Below are 22,593 nucleotides of genomic sequence, written 5' to 3' on the forward strand. Positions count from 1 at the left end.
TTTATTGTCTATTAACATATCTCTCAGCTTTTTCTCTATGATATCTAGCTGTTGCAGGCTTATTGTTAATGTATACGTTGTTTTGAGGGGATAAAAACGTCAACCTTTCTTATACTATGTTGGAATCAGTAAAATAATACTTGATATATATAAATATGTATATACTTATTTTAATACTATTAAAAGGTGTTACTAACATTAACAGATATCGGGATTATACTGAGCCTGGCCATATACTGTATTGCATTATGAGCTAAATATTGTCAAAAGAAAATTAGAACGAGAGCATCAATGGAAAAACTGACCACCATGACCATCCATACCCTTGCATAGAATGATTGATGACGTATAAAGTAACACAACTTTAATTGGCTAGTTTAAACCGGAAGTACCCCTCGTACCTACTTTTCTCTTTTGCTCCGTGGCGTCTTGTATTTGTGCATCCATGGGCTTGCAGCGCCAGCTATTTGCTTTCGCCTTTCATGTGACAAACGGAGGGCACGGTTGGTGGAGTGGTTTAATTGGGTAAGTGGTACATTTTTAACATGACATATTCGAAACATTTATCTTTAAGCTTAAAAGCTAAAGTCTTATTGTGGTATTTACATTGATACAGAGCGAGCAACGGAGCGCGCATTTCCGTTTGACATTTTCGAAATAAATCGACTTGATGTGAGTGTTAATTTTACACAGTTAACAGTCTTCATCGAATAAAGTGTTTGGATAAGACAAATATTTTTAATGCAGCAGTTTCGTTGTTGCATGGCGTTGTGATCCGTGCGACGCATGGGAACTGTTCAGTGCTCAGTCCTCCTGTCATTCCCACTACGGCGGTGTTTGCCTAGTCAGTAGTGTGGGGACTGTCTGCTTCGCTGTCCTTTATTTTATTAACTGGTGTGTTCCTATTGAAGCCATACTTTATAAATTCTCATGTAATTAAGCAGACGTTTAACAGAACAATCGAATAAGTGCTGCACCAGCAACTTTCTACGGATGTACATAGTGAAGACTATAGGAACCAGACTGAAACATCTGTATACCATTTGCATTCAACCATTACGCTACCACAACTGTTTAGTCTGCATGCTTTAATTGTGAAGAGGTGATCAAAAGACCGGAAACGTAATGAAACCTTCAGCAGGATGAACGGAGGTTTGTCTCCCCTCCGTCCAGTCCACCCAACGCCGCGAAACAACGAGCGGTTGTTGGGGCCGCCGCCGCTGCTATTTGCTAGACTCTGAATAAACATCTGTGAACCACGCTTGAAATGCAGCACACCTGTGCCGAAAAGAAATAACTACCCTGCCACGAAGAGACACTTAAACTATGTTATCCTTTTTTTTCCGTCTGTTGTAGGTAAACATCTCTTTGACACTTGCTCCAGTTAAGTTGTTGACATTGCCGGACGAAGTGAAATATACACTTAAGTTGCCGTCATAAATGTGAAACTCAAACATTATTGATTTCCATGGTGGATATCATTGCCCGAATAATAAATGTTTCCTTCACACCCAAGGCGTTTAAAAGACACATAGACGTAATGTGAATCGGCCGATACATCAGAGGGCGAAAGGGGGGAATGCATTCTCGCTGGCCGTAGTTCATAGGCTAGCGCGATGCCCAGGCGTGGCTTGGCCATGCCCAGCCGTGCGCGGTGGCTCTTCCTGGGGCTGTTCCTGCTGCTGGTGCTGCTGCTGTTCGCCTATCTGCTGGAGTGCACCCCTCCCGCCGACCTCACCATGGCCCTGCCCGGCCTGGTGGGCGACGGCTACGGCAAGGAGCACTACCAGGCCCTGCTGCAGGAGCAGGAGGAGAGGCACCTCAACCGCGCCGCCAGCCTCAAGCGGCAGATCGCCCAGCTGAAGCAGGAGCTGCAGGAGATGGGCGACCGGCTGAAGCTCCTGCAGGAGAGGAAGGAGCCCCCCGGGGTGCCGGGGCTGTCGGAGGCCAAGGACCAGGAGCCGGGCGACCTGCTGGAGTACCTGCACTCGCAGATCGACAAGGCGGAGGTCAGCACGGGCGCGCGCTTCCCCAGCGAGTACGCGGTGGTGCCCTTCGAGAGCTTCACCTCGTCCAAGGTGTACCAGCTGGAGATGGGGCTGACGCGGCACCCCGAGGAGAAGCCCGTCCGCAAGGACCGGCGGGACGAGCTGGCGGAGGCGGTGGAGGCGGCGCTGGACATCATCAACAACCCCGACGAGGAGGACGGCGTGGACGACGACGCTCCCATGCAGAGGCAGACCTACACGGACCTCCACTTCACCGAGGGTACGGCGACCGGACTGGGGGCGCGAGGAGCGGAGGCGTTTTGAAGGCCCCGTGGCGCGCCACCAGGTGTGGGCGTGGTGAGCCGCTACAAGCCGTTTTGGAAATCTGCCCCTTATGACATCACAGGGGGGCGTGTCCACCCAGACGTGTGACGGACAGATGAGCGACGCTTGCTACAGTCCGCCGGGCCGGCTGGTGGACTGATCTATGCAGCTCACCTCTAGGTGGACGCGCCCGCTTGTGATGTCATGCAAGCCTTTTCCAAAAACGGCTTTCAGCGGCTAATCACACCACACCTGGTGGCGTGCCATGGGACCTTTAGAGATCGGTGCTGTGTTGCCAACTCTTGAGCGCGCCGCTTGATCCCCGTGCTGGGACTGGTAGATACTCACAGAGCGATTAGCGTTCAATACAACACGATGTGGGTATGAATAATAAATATATTGTCGGCAGGCTTACCCCACCTGCTTCATGGTTTTTGTATTATTGTGGCCGCTTTAGCAGCCTCATGTTAGTGGTTAGTGGTTAACAGACTTTTCACCATCAATTTTGCCAGCTCTCGGCTGACGTCTGAGTAAGTGGGCCTCTTGTCAGACTCTTGCTTCCAGCAGCGGAGCATGAGATTACACCTGCAGAGACAACAAGTGGTCAAGTCTCCTGTGTGTCTTCCTCTCTTGTCGGCAGGGCTGTACCGAACGGAGCGGGACAAAGGCACGCTGTACGAGCTCTTCTTCGCCAAGGAGGACTCCAGCAGCTTCCGCCACGTCACGCTCTTCCGGCCCTTCGGGCCCCTGATGAAGGTGCGCAGCACGGCGGTGGAGACGCAGGGCGTGGTCATCAACGTCATCGTGCCACTGGCGGGCCGGGTGGAGACCTTCCTGCAGTTCCTGCTCAACTTCAGGTGGGCCCCGCCGAGCCCCTGTGGACCGCCACGGGCCACGGGCTGACCACTGGTTTCCATTAGCTCAGAGTCAGGGTTTCCTGTCTGCGCTGGGAGACCATTACCAGACGACTTGGAAGAGTGGTTAAAGTGTGGTTTGGTGTTGAGTTGTTAATGCTGAGTTTTACGAAAACCAATTTATTGACATTTAATTGTATGTGTTTATTTATGTATTGTAGTATTTGATGGTGTATTTGTTATTTGTAAGTATGTATGGTGCTGGTCAACTATCCTTTTATCAAAGATATATATATTTTTTTCACTGCTGTGCCTTAGGGAAGTGTGCGTACAGCAGGATAGGAGAGTTCATCTGACGGTGGTTTACTTTGGGCAAGAGGGCCTGCAGGAGGTGAAGTCGTCTTTGGTGAAGCTCTCCAGGTATGTCCGCTGTCTGAACTATAATGAGGGTTCACCACTGAACGTGTCCCGCCATCTACGAACACGTGCTAATCTGCCCCACTTCCTTACGTCATTATGTAAACAATAATTTGAGAAAAGCTGTTGTATGACCGGCGAGGGGAGTTGACCACGCTCTGTTTGGTTCCTCCCAGCGAGGAGAGCTTCTCCAACTACACCCTGCTCCCGGTGGACGAGGAGTTCTCCCGGGGCCGTGGTCTGGACATTGGGGCCCACGCCTGGACCAGGGGCGACGTCCTCATGTTCTTCTGCGATGTGGACATCCACTTCACTCTGGACTTCCTCAACACCTGTCGCCTGCACGCCTCTCCCAGTAGGTGACCTTTATTACAGGGTTTCCCGATCGGTGTGCGGATGGAGTGGGCATGAGCTTGATGATATATTATATATTATATCTTGTATATCTATGCAAAAAAACAGGAAACAAGGCTTATACTTGTCTATAAGTTATCATAAAGGTCTTGTATATATGAACAGACTGCCTAATGTTCTGTAACAAACTATTACTAATCACTTGGGGTACCCAGTTTGTATCACTGTGTATTTTCAGTGTACATTGATGTTATATTTTTTGTTTATAGTTGAAAGGTTTAAAACGATGTGAATATGGAAGGGTTGGAAGTATTGAAGTTGAGGTTGTGAACATTTTCAGACCTAAAAAGTGAACAGGCCAAACCAGGGTAGGATCCTCTGCCTAAGTAGGTCAGAAGGACTCGTGGTACTTCTGCAAGACCATGGAGGTTTGACATTTTATATTGCGTACTGAGAAGATGTTTTGCTTCTTTTTGTGTTTTGTAGACAAGAGGGTGTTTTACCCTGTGGTTTTCAGTCTGTACAACCCCGCCATTGTTTATGGAAACTTGGATCAGCCTCCTCCAGTTGACCTGCAGCTGGTAAGGACTGACTCACATTCCATGGAGTGGATCGTGCCACAGGCTCTGGAAGTGTTTTAGTTTAGACTGAAAGCTAGTTCCCACCACCATGATGCAATAATGATATAATCTAAAACGAACCTGCATTCACTCATTCAGGATTATGTCTGGGTACTGAGGCATTATTCGTCCTTTCAAACAGAATCACAAGAAAGAGGCTGGCTTCTGGAGAGATTTTGGCTTTGGAATGACGTGTCAATACCGGTCCGACTTCCTGAACATCGGTAAGACCGGGGTCCAGTGACACTCCTTATCAGTTCAGTATTTATACATCAGTGTTCCCCATTGATTCTAACGGTTTCTACTTTGTTTCCCAGGGGGTTTCGATCTGGACGTGAAGGGCTGGGGCGTGGAGGACGTGCACCTGTACAGGAAGTACCTGAGGAGCGACCTGATCGTGACACGCACCCCCGTGGCGGGCCTGTTCCACCTGTGGCACGAGAAGCGGTGTGCGGACGCGCTGACCCCCGAGCAGTACAGCATGTGCATCCAGTCCAAGGCCATGAACGAGGCCTCCCACTCCCACCTGGGCATGCTGGTGTTCCAGGAGGAGATCAAGGCACACCTCCGCAAGCAGGCCTTCAAGATCCGCAGCAAGCCCGAGGGCTGAGGGTGGGTCGAAGGAGGAGGGGGCCGGGTGGATGGAGGAGGGGGCAGCTCTTTATACTGACAGTACTGAAGCAGCACACAGATCCGCTTACATTTCAGCGGCGTCGGCAGTAGACACCGATGAATGTACGACATGACCAACGCGTTGGAGTGTTCCATTTCTACGATGCCGTTCAGGACATCCCAAGGAGCAGCGCCTCACGAAGGACGGCAGTCGGAACCAACCTTTGGGGACGGATTTATTGTTTGTGCAAAATGTGTGGCAAAATGCCCCGAGTTCATTTCGGACATTGAAGAGACTTCTCACACGGTGTTCAGTGGAGTTTTAAGGGAGTAATTTGTCTCACTTTCTCTTGCTACATCAGTATTCCACAAGTTACTGTGATTTCGAGGAGCGTTGGCCACACTATTTCTAGCAAGAACACGACTCCAATACCGAGATATCAAAATGTTGCGTTCACCTTTGGGAAACTGGTACTAATATTTATGGCTGCAGTTTAATTTGCATCGGACTTGCAACTTAAGTGAAACAAAACATCTAAAGGATCGTCTTTTGGTTTTAAGAGTTGGAATAACGCACAATCTGGACCAACCCGCACGCAAAGTGTTATTGTTTTGTTCCTGTCATGATGCCCGTGAACTGGGACCAAGTTAGTATTTATTAACGTCATGCACCTTCAGCCATACACCTATGAACCATTTCATGAAGCTTGTAAATGAACATTAGTCAAAATAAGGGACCGATCATGTTATTGTAGCCTTGGTAGAAAAAGGGACAATCCTTCAGTCTTCCTTGCTCAGTGGGTGAGCCTTCGTATATTCACGTTGGGTTCATGTTCCAGAACCAGTGTAAGGATCGGTCAGATGTCTTGATTGTCCAGTGGGATTTCTCACAGCACTATCATTCCAAATACTTGTTAGAGGCGGCACACGTTTTTTTACTTTATTTTCTTTCATGTGGTTTAATTGTGTTCAACACTTGTGCCTTCTTAACGTGATGCAGCAATCACATTAGTCAGGTCATTGTTGTTGAAGTGGTGCGTTCATAGACCTGTTGTACAATTTTTCTTGTTCGATGCGAATGGCTATCGCACTGGAATCGGTAGGATTGTAGGAGTTACTCCTATTAGGAGTGCAGGATAGGAGAGAATAGTTCTAGGGGAAGAGCTGTTCACACGACAGGCCGCGAGCAAAGTGCTTCTCTTCATCTCAAAATGGAACACAGGTTGACATGCCATCCCATTCTGCAGTAGTTTGTTTTTTTTAATCAGTTATAGCAAACATGTCTGCTTTTAAGTCTGACCAGCCATCTCGGCTTACTCTGTATATAGACTTGACTTCCTGTTAATCTTTTTAATGAGAAAACAACTTGTTGAATTCTGAAATGATTTATTCGACATGTTGGCCATTGAATAAAACAGAGCTCTTCACTGCTGCCTTGTCAAGTCACTCATGTTAAAATCTTTGTATAATGTACAGTATAGTTTCAGTAAACATAGCGCCACCTCGACCAGTTCTATAATTTATTTGAACTAGTCACTGGAATCCCTTAACTTTATCTGTTCTTAATTTAAGATAATATGCATCATACAACATTCGTACTCATCCCTATACATTCAACTAAAAATAATAATAAAAAATAACCAAAAAGAAGTCCAGCAGAATAAACATGGAATAATAAACGTATAAGACAGTGAAGGGCTTTTAAAAATAGACTGCATTAATGAAGGATCTGCTCAGGGTGAATGCCCATGGACTTGTAGATCTCTTTGAGAAGCATCAAGGCTGTGTCTTCAGATTCCCTGCAGAGGAAGAGACAGGAACTTAACATCGAGGCACAAGCCTTCGACACAACGGCCAGTGTGTTATGTTTCACTTCAGCTTTTTGTGAAAACTGATCAAAGGACTAAAGTGATGATACATTTACATTAAACAAGACAAAAACTGAATAAAGTGTGGTTTATGGTCCAAGTAGGAACCAATCCAATATATTTCACAAATACCAAGACTACATTGCCGCGTGCGTGTGTGCGTGCGTCGTACCAGTAACACAGGTGGCTCTGGAGGGCGAAGAGGTACTCGTTGAAGCTCTCGATGGGCTTCTCCTGCAGGACGTAGTCGATGCGGTTTCCCCCGTTCAGCCTCCCCATCTTCACCTGGGGCTCCTCCTCCCTCAGCGGCTCCACGGCCTCCGCCATCTTGTTCTCTGCAACTAAAGAGGACCAATCAGCGAACAGAGGGAGCGGCTGAGATCAATGACGTTAAAGTCAGCTCTCGTTGACGGACATCTTCACGGTGTTTGGTTTGTTGACAGCCCGCGCGCAACGTGATTCCCGGCCAAACGTTAGCGATTGGTTATGGCAGATCCAGAGTGGCACTGGGCAGATCCAATAGTTTTGATCTTCTACAGACACCCGCCTTCCAAGTGAGTCAACGTTTGTCAATTGAGTAGGTCCAGACTCTCTGTGCAAATGAAATGAAGTACGAGAGGCTAGGCTGCAGACGTGAAAATGGTTGAAAGTCAAAACCTTTTGAGTCACTATTTCTTCCTAAAAGGCTTTGACATTACATTAGGTTATGAACTACAGCAGCTTTGCGACTTTGATGTGAACTAGCGTTGCTGGGACTGGGCGGTTGGTGTGTATGGGGGGGGGGGGGTTAGGAGTGTCAATAGAAACATTCTTTTAAATAATCCACCCTTGAGTTTTTCTCGACCTGCCCTCACCAGCAGAACTGACATTCTTGGTGAGGACGAAGCGAGGTCATCAATCGTGTCACACTGGGTTTAAAAATACCACTGCATTCTCGGAGGTTAAGTGTGTACTTACTCCGTATAGGCGATTCATTCTACAGCCGAATACTGTCAACAACGTGTGATCAGGGCCCTAGCGACCCTACTGTGTTATAATAGAACTTCTGAGGGGAGACGATGCAGAGACCGGGCCAGAGACCAAAGACTGAAGCGGTGGAATTACGCCTCGTTTCCTGTTTCGTTACGGGTGCATTCCACCCAAAGAAAACTGATTTACAGAAGTAGATTCATCTTGGAAGGGGATTTTAACAAATATTCCCAAAGTCGCTAGTCTGCACAGTATAAACTTGGAAAATGACACTTTGACACTTTTATAGTTTACAACAGCTGGCCAAGTTTACATTCGCCATTAATGTCTGCCATCACATTTAAGCAAAGTCATCTAAAGTGTGATTTGTGAGCCACTGTGGGCACCCAAGCCTAATGCAGCTCCCGAGGGTGCCAGTGTCCCCGATCACGACTGTTTTTCGTAAGCGGAATCTGGGAAAAGTCCCACCTCAAGCGCTAGGATTGGACAGGCAGCCTTGTCAGTCAAACTTGCATGCTGACTCAATTACAATTAGGGCATTGACTCCTAACCCTAACCCTATCAGAGAAAGGCTTTGACCAACGTTAGTTTAATATACATTACAATTTAAGTTCCCATTCCTGCGGTCACATAACGGATTTTAGCCTTTTTGGATTGGATCAGGGATTTTAACCAACGTGATTGGATAATCTCCGGCTGTCCCCTCATTTAATATTCATCCCGGATTTCCCCGGATTCCGCCTACGGACAACCCGTCGGCGCGGCCCGCTCACCCTCCTGGACGTGCTGCTTCTCCTCCTCCTCCTTGATGCGGCTGGCCACCATGGCCAGCTCAGCCTGCAGCTGGGCCGAGGAGGTGTGGGCGCGGGCGAAGTCATTGAGCGTCTGCCAGGCGTTCTTCAGCGAGCTCATCAGCCCCTGCTTCAGGTCTGAGCCCATCCGGGTCAGGCTCTCCTTCAGCTCTGGAGGAGGAACCACCGAGGGACCACGAGGTTAGGGCTTTCGACATGATGCCATTGTCAAGTGTGGATATAGAATCGATTTGCTTAGTATGTGGGTCACGTGAACCTCCTAAGATGGCGCAACTTGATTGGTTCGCTATCTCGGGATATTGGGCAATATCCCGTGATTGAGATCTCAAACTCGGGATATTGTTTCTTCACGCTAATAAAAACAAATAAACCGCTATTAAAAACAAATAAATCCCGGCAAAAAGTGTTATCTTGTTTCTTTTTGGAGATTTCATGTGTAGTATATACTAAAACAATTATTCACTTCAGGCTCCGTGAATAGTGGGGGCTATTCCCCACAATCGAATTTGTCTTTGGCGAATAATTGTCAAAGATATGTTCTGCTTTCAGTGCACACATCAACCTGTTAAACCCAATGTGTCTATTATTAGGTCACTGGATTAGCCATCCCCATGGCTACCTGCCTAGCACGGCTGGTTTCTTTGGGAGCTAGGCTAAGCTCTACCAGTGGGTGCTTGAGGGCCAGTAGAGGGAGCTCTTCTACCTACTTGTTATTCCCCAGGGACTCTGAATTCCAATCTAATCATCCCAGGTCTCTAACAAGGACTCACACACACACACACACACACACACACACACACACACACACACACACACACACACACACACACACACACCATCAGAGGAGTGGGTTAGGCGTACCGAGATGCAGCCTCTTGCGGCCCTTGTGGTGGGGGATAAGGATGGGCTTCAGGTCCAGGTCGGGCAGGATCATGGGCTCGATTCGGTACGCCACCGGGTCCAGCTGGAAGAGAACAACGTGCTGCCGGTCATAACGAGCAATGAAAGAAGTTAGGATTCCTTTTACAATCCAGTAAGTACGTGAGATAATGAAGGTGTCGATAAAATGTAAAAGCCAGCGTTAAACCACCAGTTGAGCTCCTGTATTAGTTTATATTTATTTCTTACACATACAAAATGTTATTGGAAGAAGAAGTCCTACTTTCTTCGAAATGTGGGAACCTTTTGAACTATTGTGTCCGATCCTCTGAAGGAACACCAGATTGCAGGAGTTAGGAACGCATTGCACCACAACTCAGCCTGATAACCAGTGTGTGATAAAGTGTGTGTAATGGTCTGTGTGTTTGACAGGTCCGTGTGTGTAAGGGGTCTGTGTGAGGTGGGTCTGTGTGAGGTGGGTCTGTGTGTGTTATGGGTCTGTGTGTGTGTGTTATGGGTGTGTGTGTGTGTTATGGGTCTGTGTGTTATGGGTCTGTGTGTGTGTGTTATGGCTCTGTGTGTGTGTGTTTTGGGTCTGTGTGTGTGCGTTATGGGTCTGTGTGTGTTATGGCTCTGTGTTTGTGTGTTATGGCTCTGTGTGTGTGTGTTATGGCTCTGTGTGTGTGTGTTATGGCTCTGTGTGTGTGTGTTATGGCTCTGTGTGTGTGTGTTATGGCTCTGTGTGTGTGTGTTGTGGGTCTGTGTGTGTTATGGGTCTGTGTGTGTTATGGGTCTGTGTGTGTTATGGGTCTGTGTGTGTGTGTTATGGCTCTGTGTGTGTGTGTTATGGGTCTGTGTGTGTGTGTTATGGGTCTGTGTGTGTTATGAGTCTGTGTGTAATGGCTCTGTGTGTGTTATGGCTCTGTGTGTGTGTGTTATGGGTCTGTGTGTGTGTGTTATTGGTCTGTGTGTGTTATGGCTCTGTGTGTGTTTTGGGTCTGTGTGTGTGTTATGGCTGTGTGTGTGTGTGTTATGGGTGTGTGTGTGTGTTAGGGGTGTGTGTATGGGTCTGTGTGTGTGTGCTGTGGGTCTGTGTGTGTTATGGGTCTGTGTGTGTGTTATGGCTCTGTGTGTGTGTGTTATGGGTCTGTGTGTGTGTTATGGGTCTGTGTGTGTGTTATGGGTCTGTGTGTGTTATGGGTCTGTGTGTGTGTTGTGGGTCTGTGTGTGTTATGGGTCTGTGTGTGTGTGTTATGGGTGTGTGTGTGTTAGGGGTGTGTGTGTGTTATGGGTGTGTGTGTGTGTGTGTTATGGGTCTGTGTGTGTTGTGGGTCTGTGTGTGTGTTATGGCTCTGTGTGTGTGTGTTATGGGTCTGTGTGTGTTATGGCTCTGTGTGTGTGTGTTATGGGTCTGTGTGTGTTATGGGTCTGTGTGTGTAAGGGGTCTGTGTGAGGTGGGTCTGTGTGTGTTATGGCTCTGTGTGTGTTTTGGGTCTGTGTGTGTGTTATGGCTGTGTGTGTGTGTGTTGTGGGTCTGTGTGTGTTATGGGTGTGTGTATGGGTCTCTGTGTGGTGGGTACCGGGTGGTAGATGTTGAAGAAGCCCTCGCAGGTGGGCAGCTGGTAGTTCTCCTCGATCCTCTCCAAGCCGCGCACCGTCAGGAACATCCCGATGGGAGAGCCCAGGGCGAAGAAGTTAACAGGCTCAAAGTCCAGAGCGTGGTAGATCACAGACACCTGGGGGCAGGGGACGGGCACGCGTCTGACTTTATTTATTTTGACGAATGTCTTGTTCAATCCCGAGGAGAAATTCATACGCATTAAGGAATAAAAGCCTCATTTTTGTCACGTCTGATTGTCAGTTAAGTCATTAATACAGGTGTTATTTTTTGCTTCGAAATACCCTATCCAACAGAGGTCAAAAGACGGTCATAAAGAGGAAAAGGTAGGAGCAGGACATAACTTCTCAAAGAGTGGGAGGGTTTGATCTGTTAAAATTTGATGCTAGATGTCAACCACGCCGCTAGGAGTTACAGTTGTCGATTGAGTTGAGATACAGTCAACGTCGTTGGACAAAAAACGGTCCGTTTAACGCCAGTGCAGGTAGGTGTCATAACTAGGTAATACAGCTGTACACCAGAAGAAAGCACAATGTTTTATTTTGTGGGCAATTTAAGCTGGATATGTATAATATATTGATGTTAAAATGCTTCTCCCAGCAGACAAAGAAAATGAAGTGTACGTAACTTCATACAGTACGAAGAAGCTGCCAAAAGTTAACAAGGCCCTGAAACCTTTCCTTTACTTCCATCCCTTCAGGAAAAATGAGGGGCCAGTATGGGCCAACAGGGGCCAGTAGGGGCCAGCGGGGGCCAGCGGGGCCAGTATGGGCCAACAGGGGCCAGGAGGGGCCAGTAGGGGCCAGCAGGGGCCAGGAGGGGCCAGTATGGGCCAGTAGGGGCCAGGAGGGGCCAGCAGGGGCCAGCAGGGGCCAGCAGGGGCCAGGAGGGGCCAGGAGGGGCCAGGAGGGGTCAGCAGGGGCCAGGAGGGGCCAGGAGGGGCCAGCGGGGGCCAGCAGTGGCCAGCAGGGGCCAGTAGGGGCCAGGAGGGGCCAGTAGGGGCCAGGAGGGGTCAGCAGGGGCCAGCGGGGGCCAGCGGGGGCCAGCAGGGGCCAGCGGGGGCCAGCGGGGCAAGTATGGGCCAACAGGGGCCAGCAGGGGCCAGCGGGGCAAGTATGGGCCAACAGGGGCCAGTAGGGGCCAGCGGGGGCCAGCGGGGCCAGTATGAGCCAGTACGGGCCAGTACGGGCCAGTACGGGCCAGTAGGGGCCAGTAGGGGCCAGTAGGGGCCAGTAGGGGCCAGCGGGGCCAGTATGGGCCAACAGGGGCCAGCAGGGGCCAGTATGGGCCAACAGGGGCCAGTAGGGGCCAGTAGGGGCCAGGAGGGGCCAGTATGGGCCAACAGGGGCCAGTAGGGGCCAGTAGGGGCCAGGAGGGGCCAGTAGGGGCCAGTATGGGCCAACAGGGGCCAGGAGGGGCCAGGAGGGGCCAGTATGGGCCAGTATGGGCCAACAGGGGCCAGGAGGGGCCAGGAGGGGCCAGTAGGGGCCAGGAGGGGCCAGTAGGGGCCAACAGGGGCCAGTAGGGGCCAGGAGGGGCCAGGAGGGGCCAGTATGGGCCAACAGGGGCCAGCAGGGGCCAGTAGGGGCCAGGAGGGGCCAGCAGGGGCCAGCAGGGGCCAGCAGGGGCCAGGAGGGGCCAGGAGGGGCCAGCAGGGGCCAGTAGGGGCCAGGAGGGGCCAGTAGGGGCCAGGAGGGGTCAGCAGGGGCCAGCGGGGGCCAGCGGGGGCCAGCAGGGGCCAGCGGGGGCCAGCGGGGCAAGTATGGGCCAACAGGGGCCAGCAGGGGCCAGCGGGGCAAGTATGGGCCAACAGGGGCCAGTAGGGGCCAGCGGGGGCCAGCGGGGCCAGTATGAGCCAGTACGGGCCAGTAGGGGCCAGTAGGGGCCAGTAGGGGCCAGCGGGGCCAGTATGGGCCAACAGGGGCCAGCAGGGGCCAGTATGGGCCAACAGGGGCCAGTAGGGGCCAGTAGGGGCCAGGAGGGGCCAGTATGGGCCAACAGGGGCCAGTAGGGGCCAGTAGGGGCCAGGAGGGGCCAGTAGGGGCCAGTATGGGCCAACAGGGGCCAGGAGGGGCCAGGAGGGGCCAGTATGGGCCAGTATGGGCCAACAGGGGCCAGTAGGGGCCAGGAGGGGCCAGTAGGGGCCAGTAGGGGCCAGGAGGGGCCAGGAGGGGCCAACAGGGGCCAGTAGGGGCCAGTAGGGGCCAGGAGGGGCCAGGAGGGGCCAGGAGGGGCCAGTATGGGCCAACATGGGCCAACAGGGGCCAGCAGGGGCCAGTAGGGGCCAGGAGGGGCCAGGAGGGGCCAGTATGGGCCAACAGTGGCCAGCAGGGGCCAGCAGGGGCCAGTAGGGGCCAGGAGGGGCCAGGAGGGGCCAGTATGGGCCAACAGGGGCCAGTAGGGGCTAGGAGGGGCCAGGAGGGGCCAGTAGGGGCCAGGAGGGGCCAGCAGGGGCCAGTAGGGGCCAGTAGGGGCCAGTAGGGGCCACACTCATGCTCCATTTGACTCCCACTATGATCGCCCTCTGATGTTTCGCACACTCACCTGCCCGGTGCCGACTTCAAAGTAGTTGTAGTCCACGTGGACGGAGGAGCTGGTTTTGCCCACCGGGAGCGTCGTGGCGACGGTGTCAGCCAGCGGTGCGGCGGCGGGCACCACCTCCTGGCTCACCTCCTGGGCCCTCTGCGCCTCGGCTGCCTGAGAGGCAACAGGCAAAGGAGTGTTATCGAAAGAGTCAGCCTTAAAGGAGACATATTATACCACCAGGCGTGAGTGTGATTAGCCTTACAAGCCGTTTCGAAAATCTGCCCCTTATGACATCACTAGTGGGCGTGTCCACCTAGATCTGTGCTGGATAGATCAGTCTACCAGCCTACCCGGTGGACTGAAGTAAACGTTGCTCATCTATCCAGCACAGATCTAGGTTGACACGCCCACTAGTGATGTCATATGGGGCAGATTTTCAAAACGGCTCGTAAGGCTAATCACACTCACACCTGGTGGTATAATATGTCTCTTTTAAAGATTGTATCAGCGATGTTAGGCCGAAACATAAATGATCACATTCATCTGAGCTTTCCTCACGATCCGCTAGCTGCCTGCCCCGTAAGCAGGCCGTCGAAAAAACACGTCTCTGTAGGCAGCCTACGCTCCGAGATCGCACACAAAAACAAATGGAACTACCAACCACTCAAAACCAAAATAAATAGTATTCCAACCAATCACCGACAAGGGGTGTGTGTTGTGGGGTTTTGCGCTGTGTTCACAACGGTTTTTACTGGATGCACGAAACACGGAAGGGAGGGGCGAGCTGGCTCTGTTGGTTTGGGATCTCGCTTCAAACACCAACAGAAGTGACGTCACCCAACATCGCTGATACAACCTTTAAGGTCCGCCATCTTGTCACCAGGTTTGCTTTATGATCAGCCATAACAAGCCATTTCACAATCTACCCTCAAGTGCCAACACACATGGGATTGTCCAGGCGGACGATGGATAGATCGGCCGGCCAATCAATTCAAATTGAATTTAATTTTTATAGCCCTTAATCACAGGTACAGTCTCAAAGGCCTGTACGGGCCATATAATTACGACATCCATCGAACCTGGTTGTAAAATAGGGGAACTTTAACTGTGGTTTCAGGTAGGGGACATGAGGAGGGAGGGAGGAGGTCTCTGCAGCCTTACCAGCTTATTCACTCGTTCCTTGACGAACTTGGCAATCTTCTTCCGGGGCCCCAGGGGAATCCCCATTTCTTTCAGGTCCTCCACTGTGCACATGAGCTGGAAGATCACAAAAATACATAAAAGAACCACAATGAGAACCTTTTTTGTCTTCGTGACATGCAATCATCAGGTTGTCTGCTAACCAGGTAGCTGGTTCTTTAATAAAGGTATATGTGCAGTTCTATGTATACAAGTTAAAGGTCCCATGACACGCCACCAGGTGTGGGTTGATCAGCCGTTACAGGCCGTTTTGGAAATCGGTCCCTTATGACATCACAGGTGGGCGTGTCCACCCAGATGTCCACACAGATTTCCAAACCGGTTTGTACCGGCTAATCCCACCACACCTGGTGGCATGTCATGGGACCTTTAAGTTTATTTATAGAGCACATTCAAAGACACAGCTCGCACTGCCCAAAGTGCTGCACATAGCGCTATGGAAGTCATCACATTGGGCTTCTCTTTCTTACGAAGGACTCGAGGTCGATCTGCTCATCGTCGAAGGTGGTCTTGAAGTCGGACAGGCCCAGGTGCTCCAGCACATCAGCCAGCGCCTCCAGATCCTCCGCCTCCTCTCTGGGCTTCTCCTCCACCGCCGGGGGAGGGGCCGGACTGTTTCCCACGGCAACGGGGGAAACAGCCTGATTTTGGAATGATGAGGAAATTAGAAAAGGCTGATGAAATACATTTTTCAATCTTCTGATAGAATCATTTAAATTTGAGCTGCTTTCTAAGCGTTGGGCGTCACTGAGGAGACCTCACCGGGTTCCCGCCTGGGGGGCTTCCGTTAGAGGTCGGCAAGGGGGGGATGGACTGGGAGAGGGAGCCGCTCTTCTGATTGGACAGCAGGTCGAACAGAATCAGGGAACCTGTTGCGTGCAGAGGCACTGTATTAGAACTGGTCTGTGCTGCGACGTCAACAGAATCCCCCCCCCTCGTCTCTTAGAAGACGCTTCTAACAAAGTGACTTAGAGTGAAGGTTAGATGCATTTCATTTGAAGTAGTCAGGGGATGAGCTCAGGGATGGCTAGGCAGGTAGACTGCGGTCATTGGGGTTGGAACCCAGAACCTTTCGGTCAGAGGTCAAACCCTACACGACTATCCTCGAACATGTTTTTTACCCCTCCATCCCTGCTTTAGTCGTGGATTGCTTTTACTCTGTGTGATTCATGTTTGCATCAACAGACTTTATCACGCTACGAAGTTTCATCGATCCCCGTTTCCTTTCTCATGTTCTGGGTTGAAGGCCCTCCATGAGACGTGTTCGGGCGGCGCCTGCTTCCCTCACCCAGGCTGTGGCCGGCGACCGAGACCTTGCCGCCGTAGTCGGGGTTCCGGGCCCTGAACAACGCGTGGAGCCGGTTGATCTCCAGGGCCACCGTGTCCATGATGGTCTGGCAGTAGGTGGGGCTGTTGTAGAACAGCACATCCAGCAGCGTCTCGTTGGTGAAGTGACGGAGCCGTCCCGTGCTGGGCAACGTGATCTTCTTGATTCTCCTGGGCGGGAAAATACAGATTCATGAATCAACATACGGCCTCACTGCTGGAAGCCGAGCCATCTATATTCACACTAGTCAAAGTTGTTCATTTATAATAAATTAATGATTAATTACAATGATTTTGTAATATTTTTTTGAATGCCTGCTAGAACTCCCATGCTCGTTGAATCAACACAAAACAATTTAAAAGGGGACATATTATACCACCAGGTGTGAGTGTGATTAGCCCTTACAAGCCCGTTTTGAAAAGGTGCAGCTTCTGACATCACAGGTGGGCGTGTCCGCCTAGATGTACGCTGGATAGATCAGTCCACATACCTACCCAGTGGACTGTAGCAAACGTCGCTCATCTATCCGTCACACATCTAGGGTGACACGCCCACCTGTGATGTCAGAAGCTGCACATTTTCAAAACGGCTTGTAACGGCTAATCACACTCACACCTGTGTTGTGTTCCAATATCCATGCTATCCGTACTTACTAGCCTTAGTTTGAGTCAGTAGGGCGTCCCAATTCAGATCGGGCGAAAATAAGTGTACTGAAAGGACCCGGCTGGTGGGGTCAAAACGTTCAAACCGCGGAGTGTGGATCGATGTACACTTTTCGTACTCAACGGCAGCCATCTTAGCTAAATAGCGGAAGAGGCGGAGCCAGGCTGAGCCAAAGTCAGCGCATTTTCCACATAGCCTGCATTAATGGAGTCATTTTGTATTTTTATAGCTTTAAGAGCTTTTTATAGCTGCTAGGCGTAAAGAGTTCACCGATGTTTATTGCGGGGTGGGAGCCGCGGTGGCAGTCGTGATCATAATTTCCGGTTAGTGCACCACGGAGTATTCGATTTGGAACAACACTGACATCTGAAAATCAGCGCACTAAGTGAGGGCGGATAGCACACTAGGTTTAAGTGTACTCATGGAAGTATGGATATCGGAACACGGCACTGGTGGTATAATATGTCCCCTTTAAGCCTTGTTAACCCTTTAGAGAATGGTTCTCAGCGTTTCCTCTGAAAGCCCTGTGAGGAGTGGACCCTGGGGGGAGAGGAAGCCCTTCACCTGTCCACCCCGGTGGCGTCCCCGTGGAGGGCCGTGTGCCACTGCACCGGGAGGAACTCCACCCGGCTGATGGCGTGCTCGTCCTGCGCCGCCTTGAAGTGGCTCTGCAGCAGCTTCAGAGACACGCTGCGGAAGTCGTCCACTGAGGAAACACAGACGCACAGAGAGGGAGGGTGAGGACGGAGGCGGTGGTGGTGATGGGGATGGTGGTGGTGGTGTTGATAGGGATGATGGTGATGGTGGTGGTGGTGGTGGTGGTGGTGGTGGTGGTGATAGTGATGGTGGTGGTGGTGGTGGTGTTGATAGGGATGGTGGTGGTGGTGGTGGTGGTGATAGGGATGATAGTGGTGGTGTTGATAGGGGTGATGGTGGTGGTGGTGGTGGTGATAGGGATGATGATGATGGTGGTGGTGGTGGTGGGGGGGGTGGTGGTGTTGGGGATGGTGGGGACGGTGGTGGTGGTGGTGGTGGTGGTGGTGGTGGTGGTGGTGGTGGTGGTGGTGGTGATGATGGTGGTGGTGGTAGTGATGGTGGTGGTGGTGGTGGTGGTAGTGATGGTGGTGGTGGTGGTGGTGGGGATGGTGGTGGTGGTGGTGGTGGTGGTGGTGGTGGGGATGGTGGTGGTGGTGGTGGTAGGGATGGCATGGACAAGTGACAAAGAAGAAGCGTAAGCTGTGAAGATCGACGCAGGGAGCCGTAGCCGTGGTACTCACCACACTCCACCATGCTCCGGAAGCGGAGGTCACACACCGGCCCGATGCCGTGCACCATGAACACCAGGTGGTCCACCTGGGCCAGCTCTCCTGCGATCAGAGAGCAGGAGGATGAACACAGAGCTTTGAGCCGCATCGGCTCCATCGCGGGGGCCATGCAACAAGGATTGGATCCAGTCTTGGCAGAAGTTCAGAATCAGGCCTGCTTTTATTCCTACCACTCCACTAAGGCCTCGGTTATACTTTTGTTATCACAGTTTTGTGGTCAGATACACCAGACATGACGCTAAAACTGTAACATGAACTATGTGGCCGGATTTCACTTTCCCTCAAAAAAGCAGGTCATGCAGTGTGTGTTTCATCTTTTAAGTTAGAAAGATATTGGATATTCACGCTCAGAATAAGCGTCATGACACGGGTAACTAAATGACGCGATTACCAGTATGATTCCTGTGTGTCTAGCGGTGTTTACCTGCCCAGGCAGATTATTATGGCCTATTCAGTAGTCTGCCCACATTGTGGCCAGACTGCTGTGCACGCACACCTTCAATCTGATCAGAATTCGAGGCTGATCACCTCGGGATGTGGTCCAATGTGAGCAGGATCCGATCGGGGACTGTCCAGACCTGACAGTAAATGTGTCCTGGCCTGGTGAAATCGGACGATAACAGTGGAACCCTGGCCTGGATGAATACCGAGTCATTCCATCTCCCTTTGCCTATCTGTCCCATAACAACGGTTCCAGGGAAGCAGGGACATATCTACCATCGGGCACTTCATCGTGGTCGTCGTCGATGCCCCTCTTCACCACCCTGGGCCGGGTTTGGCCCTCCTGGGTTGTGCCCCACTCGTCGGGCACTGCCGAGGGCTGGAACTGGACTATCACCTATTGGACGGCCAGAGGACACAGACCGTTGCATGGTGGGCCCTCGAGTCTTGAATTGAAAGTACAATAGTTGACTGTGTCACATCATGTGATTGGGTTGAGTTTCCCCACAAGGCGTTACCTTTGGGTTGTGCATGACGATAGTCTCCCCCGACGGGAACTCCAGCCTGCGGTGCCACTGGTTGGTAGATACTGCTTTCTTATACTCCGCCTAAGATCACCAGAAATCGATATGAAACCCTAGTTCATGAACATACACCATGTTGGGTGGTTCATGAAGAGATACCACATTATTTTCAGTGTTCATTTCATCTTCTGGTGCCAACTGGTCTGGTAGGCAAATCAGAAAAAGAAACGATACGCAGCAACAACAATTGCCTGAAACTGGATACTAGACATTTCATCTGGACTTTTTTTTTTTTTTTTGCACCATGGATTCGCTGACTAACTTCTCTTTCACTTTCACGTTCTCTGGGTACTCTCACCAATTTGAGCCAACGTAGATGACAATGCAAGTTCTAAAGGTGATCTTATATTCTCAAAGAGGAAGAAAACACAAGGGTTGTTGATTCACAATTATTTCCCGCTTTTCGCCTCTAATACAACTAATCAGATCAAGTCAGATTAGATGACTCTGTGGACGGACTGCAGCTAAACTCTGCAGTCCTCCAGCATCCAAGGACCCTAACCCCAACCCAGCCCACCAGCTAAGGGACCCACCTCCAGCTTGTCGCTGAACTCCTCCGAGTAGGGCACGAAGCGGCTGTCGGTGTCGCCCTTGTAGAACCAGGTGCAGCGCCGCACCTCTGTCTCGTCCTCCTCCCAGAACACGGGCGTGCGCAGGCGGTCGTACAGCTGCACGTCGTAGCGCCCGCCGTCCGTGCGCACGATCACGCTCTCCGGGTCGGGTTGCACTGTGCCCGGCAATAAACTCCATTAAGGGGACGATTTTTTTCCCCCAACCGAACAACCCTGAACTCTCTTGTGTTATTAAAGGGCTGGTTATGGCCCCGCGTTCACGGAACGCAAGGGGGTTACGGACCCCTTACGTCCTCGCGGACCCTCTTTGCGTCCACCGCCATGGCCGGACGTGCGCCTCCCAAAATTGTAACCTTCCGTCGAGGCGAAGGCGAGCAGCAAGGGCTGTGATTGGTCGGCTCACTGAAACCCGACGCAGAACCATTAAGGTTCACGACTGCGTTGAAGCGTCTGCGCGGTCGTTGCGTTGCGTGAACGTGGGACCGTAATCAGCCCTTAACTCAGCTACGCCATCAAAATGTGAAACCTACTCTTAACTACAAAACTCCATCGCCACAACAACAATTAAAAGGCTGTTTTGGTGTAACACTGTTACCATTCCTCTTCCCCTAAGAACAACCCAATTTGAAAGCTCAGTAGTTAAATGTTTTAGGTACTGGCAGCCCCCCCATGCCGTTCATTACCTGAGTTGTACGTCTCCTCCAGCTGGATGGAGTCGATGATGCTGAAGGGAAGCCAGACGCTCTTGGACTCCACCTGTTTGCAGAAGAACCAGTGAGGCTGCACGGCCTCATAGACGTTGTACTGCATCATGGCGTTGGCCGGGACCAAGGCGCCAGCCGTGGTGGGAGGGGGCAGTGGGCTCTGCATCTGGCCGGGAGGGGGCTGCGGACAGAGGAAATAGTTGAAAGTCAAAACATTTTGAGTCACCTTCTTTTCTTAAAAGGCTTGGTTTGGACATGTTATAAGGTTATAAACTGACGCCGCAGCAGAATGAGTAGAATACAATCTTAAAATAAAATGATTGTCTATTATGACAACAGATAACGAATGAACATTGAACCAAGCAGTAGCCGGGGAGAAAAATAAATAATCTAAAAGGAACGGTCTGAGGAAGCTAGCCACTTGATTCATTAACCAACACAATTTAAAAAACAAACAAACGCTCCACCCATACACTGAGTTATCTCATTGTTCACTCATTATGCTTATCTTAAGGGTGTTTGACTCTGGAGGACACAAGACCACGGCGTCTACCTTGGTGAAGGCAGGCGGGGGCATGCCGTACCCCTGCGGCGCGGCGTCCAGAGAGTACGGGTTCTGCTGCTGATACTGCTGCTGGTGTGGCATGGTCGTCGGCGGCGGCGGCGGCAGGACCTCCGGCGACGGCATATACGGGTTGGCTCGGCTGCTCAGCGGGGTGTGGCGGTACGGGTTGTGGCTCAGAGGGAAGCGCGGAGTGGCGGCGGCGGCGGTGGGAGGAGGAGTATGTCGTCCCATGGGGCTCTGGTAGACGTTGGCCCCGGGGAAGCCCGGGTTGGGGTTGGTTTGAAGGCCGGGCGGTGGCGGGGTCGGTGTCAGGGAGCAGGGGAGAGAGGTGGGACCCGTTGGCGCTGGAGGGGGGGGGGCGGAGGACAGCGCAGGCGGAGGGCATTGCTGGTGGTGGCCGATGGACGCGAACGGGTCGCTGTTGGCCACGGAGCCGGAGAAGTAGTTGAAGGTGGAGGGGGCCGGGGCAGACGCAGAAGTCTGGCCCAGGAAACTGTCTTCTTCTCCTACGTCTGTTGAATCATCTGTGGAATATTATAAAGGGTCAGGAATGACGTATGCATGTAACAAATCGCCACAATGAAGATAAGATACTGAATAACACCAACAGTGAGTTTAAGAAGGTTCAGACTATCTTCATTGTGGATACAATCCAGTCTTTATATAATCTGGTAAAGCAGGGAGGAAATTACCAAATGTATTACCGTTATAAGATTTATTTGATATGACCAATTAACAGCTATAATCGGAAAGGTGGCTAAGAAATTCAGGGTGGGTTGAAATGCCCATTTTACTGATAAGACTGAAATGTATCAGAGTGACAAACGGGAAACGCTTATTACCAACAAACAAGAACCCAGGACATTTAGTGCATTACAGGATCTATTGAGTAATTGACCTACAACAACATAAGTGAAACTAGACCCCACAGCCTATTTTTCTAACAAAAACCATTCCATCAGTCTGGATACTGTATAATCTGACTAACAACACGATGACATTCACATAGTTAAACAGAATATGACACACCGAGTAGCTAGTATGTATAGATGTACTGGATTGTTATCTAGGGTCAAGCGAATGGCTAACTAGTGGGCTAAGCATCCTGCTCGTTAAAGTACCCTTGTCAAACCCCAGGTTTTTGACCCAATAACCCAATAACATGTTATCTCACCGCCTGACAGCACCGCCGGACCTGTGGCCTGACTGACCGGGATGAATGGCAGACTGAAGTTGAACTCCGGTGCCGCACTAAACAGTAGATTTGCACTAGAGTTCGAGACATTATTATTTTTCCTATCAGCCATTTTCCCCTAAATTACACGTAGCCAACGCAAGTCGGCTTTAACCAACCACCCGGATCTCTACCCG

At 51.0% G+C, this 22,593-nt stretch overlaps 2 protein-coding genes across 2 annotated transcripts; one reads left to right on the forward strand and one right to left on the reverse strand.

Moving 5' to 3' along the window:
- The first annotated feature begins 428 nt into the window (after positions 1–428).
- csgalnact2 (chondroitin sulfate N-acetylgalactosaminyltransferase 2) lies at positions 429–5,213 on the forward strand. The gene is made up of 8 exons (XM_079729221.1): positions 429–525; positions 1,357–2,268; positions 2,953–3,169; positions 3,485–3,586; positions 3,760–3,938; positions 4,424–4,518; positions 4,700–4,781; positions 4,875–5,213. The coding sequence occupies exons 2-8, from the start codon at positions 1,617–1,619 to the stop codon at positions 5,165–5,167; spliced, it is 1,620 nt and encodes a 539-aa protein (XP_079585347.1). The 5' UTR covers positions 429–525; positions 1,357–1,616; the 3' UTR covers positions 5,168–5,213.
- Positions 5,214–5,235: 22 nt separating this feature from the next.
- On the reverse strand, positions 5,236–22,529 carry sec23ip (SEC23 interacting protein; the record flags this gene model as incomplete). The annotated part of the gene is made up of 18 exons (XM_079729215.1): positions 5,236–6,968; positions 7,210–7,378; positions 8,780–8,968; positions 9,680–9,782; positions 11,278–11,433; positions 13,860–14,012; positions 15,003–15,098; positions 15,512–15,682; positions 15,804–15,910; positions 16,330–16,538; positions 17,596–17,737; positions 18,309–18,398; positions 19,074–19,194; positions 19,316–19,405; positions 19,915–20,108; positions 20,637–20,838; positions 21,211–21,746; positions 22,397–22,529. 18 exons carry the CDS (start codon positions 22,527–22,529, stop codon positions 6,887–6,889), a joined length of 2,943 nt encoding a protein of 980 aa, XP_079585341.1. The 3' UTR covers positions 5,236–6,886.
- Between the last annotated feature and the right edge of the window lie 64 nt (positions 22,530–22,593).

Source organism: Pollachius pollachius (assembly GCF_949987615.1).
Source record: "Pollachius pollachius genome assembly, chromosome: 2".
Lineage (NCBI taxonomy): Eukaryota > Metazoa > Chordata > Actinopteri > Gadiformes > Gadidae > Pollachius > Pollachius pollachius.